The sequence below is a fragment of the Aythya ferina genome, assembly GCF_964211825.1.
Source record: "Aythya ferina genome assembly, chromosome: Z".
Classification (NCBI taxonomy): domain Eukaryota; kingdom Metazoa; phylum Chordata; class Aves; order Anseriformes; family Anatidae; genus Aythya; species Aythya ferina.
This window is the reverse complement of record NC_140299.1, coordinates 44,996,123-45,001,990: the sequence shown is the minus strand read 5'-3', so window position 1 is coordinate 45,001,990 and position 5,868 is coordinate 44,996,123. Positions and strand designations below refer to the sequence as shown.

Below are 5,868 nucleotides of genomic sequence, written 5' to 3'. Positions count from 1 at the left end.
CAACTGTAGCTGCCCCCACTTTGCTCCACCCTTCAGCAATGCATGTAAATCAGACGGAGGCCAAGGAGCCCCAGCTCGGAGGGATGCTCACTCCCTGCATGGGACCTCAGTGAGGGCTCAGCAAGGGATACAACTGGGAACTATGTCTTTTCTACATCACTGTAAGCTGGACAGAAAGAGAAAAGTTTCCTCCATCATGCTTCCTCTCTCTCTTGGTTTCGCGTGTGGTGTGAAGACTGCTGCATGCAACAGCTTCCAGTGAGCGTGTTTGGACTTCTGCCCACTGCTCAAACTTTCCTGGAGGGCTGCAGAGCATTTCAAGCTGCAGAAAAATGTACTGGGGAAAACACGTTAGGTAAGGCTGCCTACGCTTCCAGGTACCTCCTCTAGCCAAAGATGCTTTGCTTCTTAACTGTACTTTTTGGGGATGAGAATAAGGAAGGGAACGTTACATACCTGGAACTGAAGGCTAATGTCTCTTGCCTTTGCTGTTTTTGAAACTGGATGGTGATAGCTCTGCTGTGGTAACGGAATGGTACAGAAAGACATATTTTTGGCTGATTGATAACCAGTAAGTGTACCTATAGTTTTCTAGAAGAAAGTATAATATGTATGTCTTTTCCTCCCCATCCTTCCCTCCTCCGACCTTTTTTGTTTGTTTGTTTGTTTCATTTCTGATCTTAATTTGAGATTTTTTGATGTGCTAATTAAAATTACTGCTGGCATAAAGTACTTGTAGCTTTATCAACCATGCGGATTATACATTTTGAAAATGTTTCCTCTCCCTCTTTTCCCTCCTGCTCCTTTTTCCTCCATAATCCCCTCGAATCAAAATCTCTTTCGGTTTTTGGGTCTTATTAACATGAATCTAATTTATTATTTTCATTTTTTTTTTAAGAATTCTTTTCACTCTGACTGTGGTCTGGCAGGCCTTTCACTTAGGAAAAGGTAAAGATAACTTCATGTTTTCCCCCATCCCATGTTTTTCTTATACATTTACAATATGTGTTGTTTCATTACAAACTATCATTTTCTTCTGTTTTTGCATGTCTTATCAAGGCCGTGAAGAAGAAGACAATGAAAAAGATGTGAAAAATCTCAATGTCACAGCGCAAAAGCTACAGCCTAAGAATGAAGGGACTATTATAAATGCTCTCAGTGACACGAATCAGAGTTATGAAAGCAGAAAACAACAGAATTCCAGGTCATTTGTACCTTTTACTGGGATTACAGAGAGTAGGTAACATTATTTAAACACTGTCATAAGATTGATTTTTAAGATGCTATACCACAGTAATGCTTTTACTGTTCTCATGAGCACAGAGTTGACTGAAAGTATCCAGCCTATTGATTTTCTGCAGCAGCTCATTTAAATTATTCCCGTGGCCAGTTATGAAATAGTGTTAAAATTTTAAGGTAAAATTTGAGATTTTTCATCTTCAAAATGTTTAATGGTGATAAGACAAAACAGAGTAGAATGCTAGGCATTATGAAATGTCTGGTCCTTGCAAAAGAGTTTGTAAAATTTTGTAAAATTCTGTATATTTTGTAAAAGTCACTATGACCAAAAATGAAATTGTATGTATATTTATGTATATATTGTTGAGCTATATGAAAGTAAAAAAGAACCATAGGGAGGAAAGGAAGGTATATCCCAGGCATCTGCAAAATGCCTGAGGGAAGGTTCCATTCCCCTCTCAAAATTAAGTGGAGTTTCCCCTTAAAAATGCCTCATTTCTTCAGAAATTAACAACACTTCCCAGTAATTGCCTTGTTTTCTCGTGTGAATGAAACCTGCATCCATCAAAGTGAAATATTTCACTTGAATATATGCTGCTTCTAGTAGACATGTCAGGCTTTGCTTCTTGAACATCCTGTAATCCCTGGTAGTTTGCCTCTAATCCCTAACCAAACAAACTCGGCTTAACTGAACAAACACTCCTAACAGGCAGCTAATTTTATTGTCTCTAGAGACAATAAAACTAGATGTCCTTAAGATCCTTTGGCAACTGGAGAGACCTGGGAGAACAAGTGAGAAAAAGAGGAGGTTCAGAGCCCCCTGAATGCTCAGTAATGTCGTCTTGTTTTGTAAATTCTGTAATTCCATCTCACAGGTAAAAAACTGAATAGAAACTGCTGCCTAAATGGAGGGACCTGTATCCTTGGGGCTTTCTGTGCATGCCTAAAGCATTTCACTGGCCGATACTGTGAACATGATGAACGGCAAAGGTAAAAAAACAGATCAAAATCAGAGAGCTGCTCTGGCTGTTTACTTCTTGTGGTGGGATCACAGTGGCATACCAAACGTCTCCCTTGTCTTTGACAGCAACTGCGGCAGCGTTGCCCATGGTGCCTGGGTGCTGAAGGGTTGTTGGCTGTGTCGGTGTGGCTTTGGTACTCTGAACTGTCTCTCTGAAATAATGCATGAAAACTGCGGTAAGGATTGGTGTTGGTTTTTTTTTTTTTGCTTTGCTTTTTTTTTTTCAAGCATTTTTTTTTTTTTCTTAATGGACAACAGAATTGCATTCTGCAAGGCTGAGCTACCTGCAGGATTCTGTAAGTGCTCCTGTTAAATTTCTCCTCCCGCCTGCTTTGCTTCAGAGGATGTATTAGTGAGACAGTAAACAATGTTGCTGTTGCTTATAATAGTATATTAGCTAAAGTACTTTGAGATCTTTATAATCCTGTGCAGAAGGGAACTACTTCCTCCATTTTCCCTGAAAAATTGGAAGGATTATTATTTTTCGTGATTTGCAAAATCTGCATATGTTTATGATTTCCCATTTAACAAGAGAAAACATAAATGTAAACTGTCGTGTGGTAGGATTAGAAACCAGTATTATGCTACAGAAACTGCCTTTGCCTGAAGAGTTAAAAGTTCTTCCTTTGAGTGTTCAACTTAGATGGTTTTCTATTACAGAACCGAAAGACCTAGCAGGCCTGGCCATGCTCAGTAAGGGCAGTCTTACTACTTGCCTTCCTACTCTCGAGCTCTGCTTAACAAAGGCAATAAAGGTGGCACTATAGAATTGGTTGCTCATCCTCAGAGCAGGGACTCGATGGCTTTCACATGCATGATGTTAAGCCTTCCTGCTAATAAGTGGAGGAGCCCCTTCCTGTTAAAGGAAGGGGTTAAAAGGCTACATGCAGACTTGAGTGCATACCTCTTGTGAAGATCTTGCTCTTGCTTTTGCTTGGTATTTACTTTTGATTATTCTGAGATTAATGCCTGCAAGAGCTGATAAGTGCTATCAGTTGCACCCCAAACGATCATTGATGGGACATCTATTCACAATCTCTCTCTTGAGAATAGCTCCTTTGATTGGTTTTAACAGCTGATATCTTTGACTTAAATACCTGTGAGAGGTCTGAGAAGTTTCGAACTGTTGAAAATCTTTTTTTCTCTTTAACTATTTTATTTTCTTGATACTTTTGTAGAACTGAAAAGAGAAGAGGAGGAAATTACCAGACTATATTCTAATGGCCTAAGATTACAACAAACAATGTTTACACTCACTTGCCTCCTCACCTTACTCTTGGAGTTTTGCTGCTGGAAGTGGTGAATCTGGACAAAGGGAAATATAAATATTTTAAGGTTCATGTAGCCCTCATCATGAGTCATACAACTTCCTTCTTCTGTATCACTGCAGAATACACTTCTATGTATATTTTTAAGATGTGTTAGTTAATGTTAAAATGTTTGGTTTATTATAAATACAGATTATATAAATGTGAAGTATTTATTATATAACTATCTTATTTCTACTACCAACATCTGATTCCATTAAGTCTTTATTTCTAAAATATTGCTCTTCCAGCGGAAGAAGAAAAACGAAATGCTCTATGCCCTAAGTATTGTAAGTTATAATAATTTTCTGTGTACCCAGTACAACTACTTTAACAAATAAAGACATTTTCATTTCTAAAGAGCTTTTGTATTTGACTTTATTTAAATGAGAAAATTCCAACTACCATTTTTTACTATATTGTATCCAGTAACAAACAGTCTGGAGTTTGAAACAATAAGGAGGATTTTAAGGGTAAATTTCAAGCCCTAATATATGAACAAACTAAAAGTTACATATATCTTTCAGTTTTCATTATTTATGATAGTTCAATTTTACCTTTATATAATCTTAGGCAGGAAGCCTATGTTTCTTAAGAATTCATAGCTGATACTTGTCTTTTGGAGGTTTATTTTGTTTTGCATATTGGAAATATGAGTTCTTTCATTTTTAAAAGGACATAGAGGAATAACCTCCTTAAACTTTTTGTATAGGGTATCTGGATCTATATACAATTTAAACGTGAGTATTTCTGAGCTGCAAAATAAATAATTAAAAAAATGTTTGGAATGTGTAACCTCATTTCTAATGTAAGTTTGTAAGACATCAGAACCAGTTTTTGTTTTTAAATTACAGAGAGCAACCTCAAATGTATCTTCATTCTCTGAAAGTTAAGCTACTACATAAAAACAATTAGACTTATGTTTTTAGAGCCAACAAAATTATCATTTATTTATAAAATAACTAAGGGATCCTTAATGACTCTCAAAAGTTAAATATATGTACTTCTTAACATTTCATAATTACAACAAACAAATACAACAATGTAGTTACTAAGCAGAAAAAAGATTAACTACCAACAAATGACTTAATAAGGTGGCTGTCTTTGAATCTGTGGCAGTTACATAACATGTTGACTTTTACAGGAACCATTGTGTAAAAGCGTGTGCATGGCAAGTGCTACAAATACTCAGACTTCTTTCCACACCCCGGAGCTGAATAGTAATGTTTCTTGCCCTTTATATAAGATACACTAGACCAGAAGTGATTCTTTCCTCATATTACTTATAAACTCAGTTGTACACATAAATCTGTGTTTACACAGACTTTGAAAAGAAAAGGCCATCTTAGGACAACTAAATATCAAAGAGAACAGCTTAGAGGAAAATGGTTATGCCTTTATTTATCAGATGCTGAAACTGTAGAGATGCCACTGTGAAAATATCTCGTCTTGCCATAAAGCATATCTAGGAAGAGATGCAGCTAGTAATGTGCTTTAAATATGTTTTACTTTTAGAGGGAAAGCAGAAAAATATGTGGAAAGTACACAGTAAAAATATACCTGAAGCAATACTCAATTTTTTATTCCTACAGAAAACATACAGAGCCATAAGAAATTGCAATTAGTGAAAGGTAAGAATGGCCTAATGCAGGGTTTATAGCAGAAGATCTATTTCTGTTGCAACAACATCCACAGCAGATATAGTCAGGAAAAGCTGATCTGGAATAACTCCTTATTAGATCAGTCCATGTGCCTGCAGACTCACCCTGATGGAGCTATACATTATTGGATCGGTATGACTTGAAGTATTAGAGCAATTGAAATGCCTACCTAAACAATATTTTCCTCTTGTACCAAAACCAGTCCACAACATCTTATTAAAAGCAGCAAGGTACATTTTCAAAGCATTGCATGAGAAACTTAGCTCAGTAAGTGATTCTAATTAATGTTAATGTAAATCACTGCTCACTCTAAATGTTGGGATTTGAAAATTTTATCCTGTGTACCTGGAAAAAGTGTCAGACTTTGCATGTGTGTGTTTGTTTTTTTTAATGGTAAAAAATCTTTATCTTATGTCATTGTATTCTCGGTTACTAACAAATCTGTAACTGATAGTTTCAGGACTGTTTTACATCTACTCTATTATGTCAAAGCATATCCTCTGTGCTAGTTAGTTGTGGAAGGTTTTTGTCTGGCCTTTCTGTCAAGGCCCTGAAAGATGCCTGAGTGGGAAGAACAAAAGAAAGAGTCCGTTATCCTTGCATAGGTCTGAAGCAGAGGTTTCCATGGGAGTTAAGTTTG

The 5,868-nt window shown here is 36.6% G+C and overlaps 1 protein-coding gene across 1 annotated transcript; it reads left to right on the top strand.

Annotated features, from left to right (window-relative positions):
* Window positions 1-240: 240 nt before the first annotated feature.
* LOC311426600 (cryptic protein-like) lies at window positions 241-3,563 on the top strand (the record flags this gene model as incomplete). The annotated part of the gene is made up of 6 exons (XM_084503068.1): window positions 241-355; window positions 899-948; window positions 1,060-1,236; window positions 2,115-2,229; window positions 2,327-2,436; window positions 3,439-3,563. Exons 1-6 carry the CDS (start codon window positions 333-335, stop codon window positions 3,561-3,563), a joined length of 600 nt encoding a protein of 199 aa, XP_084359194.1. The 5' UTR covers window positions 241-332.
* Window positions 3,564-5,868: the final 2,305 nt, after the last annotated feature.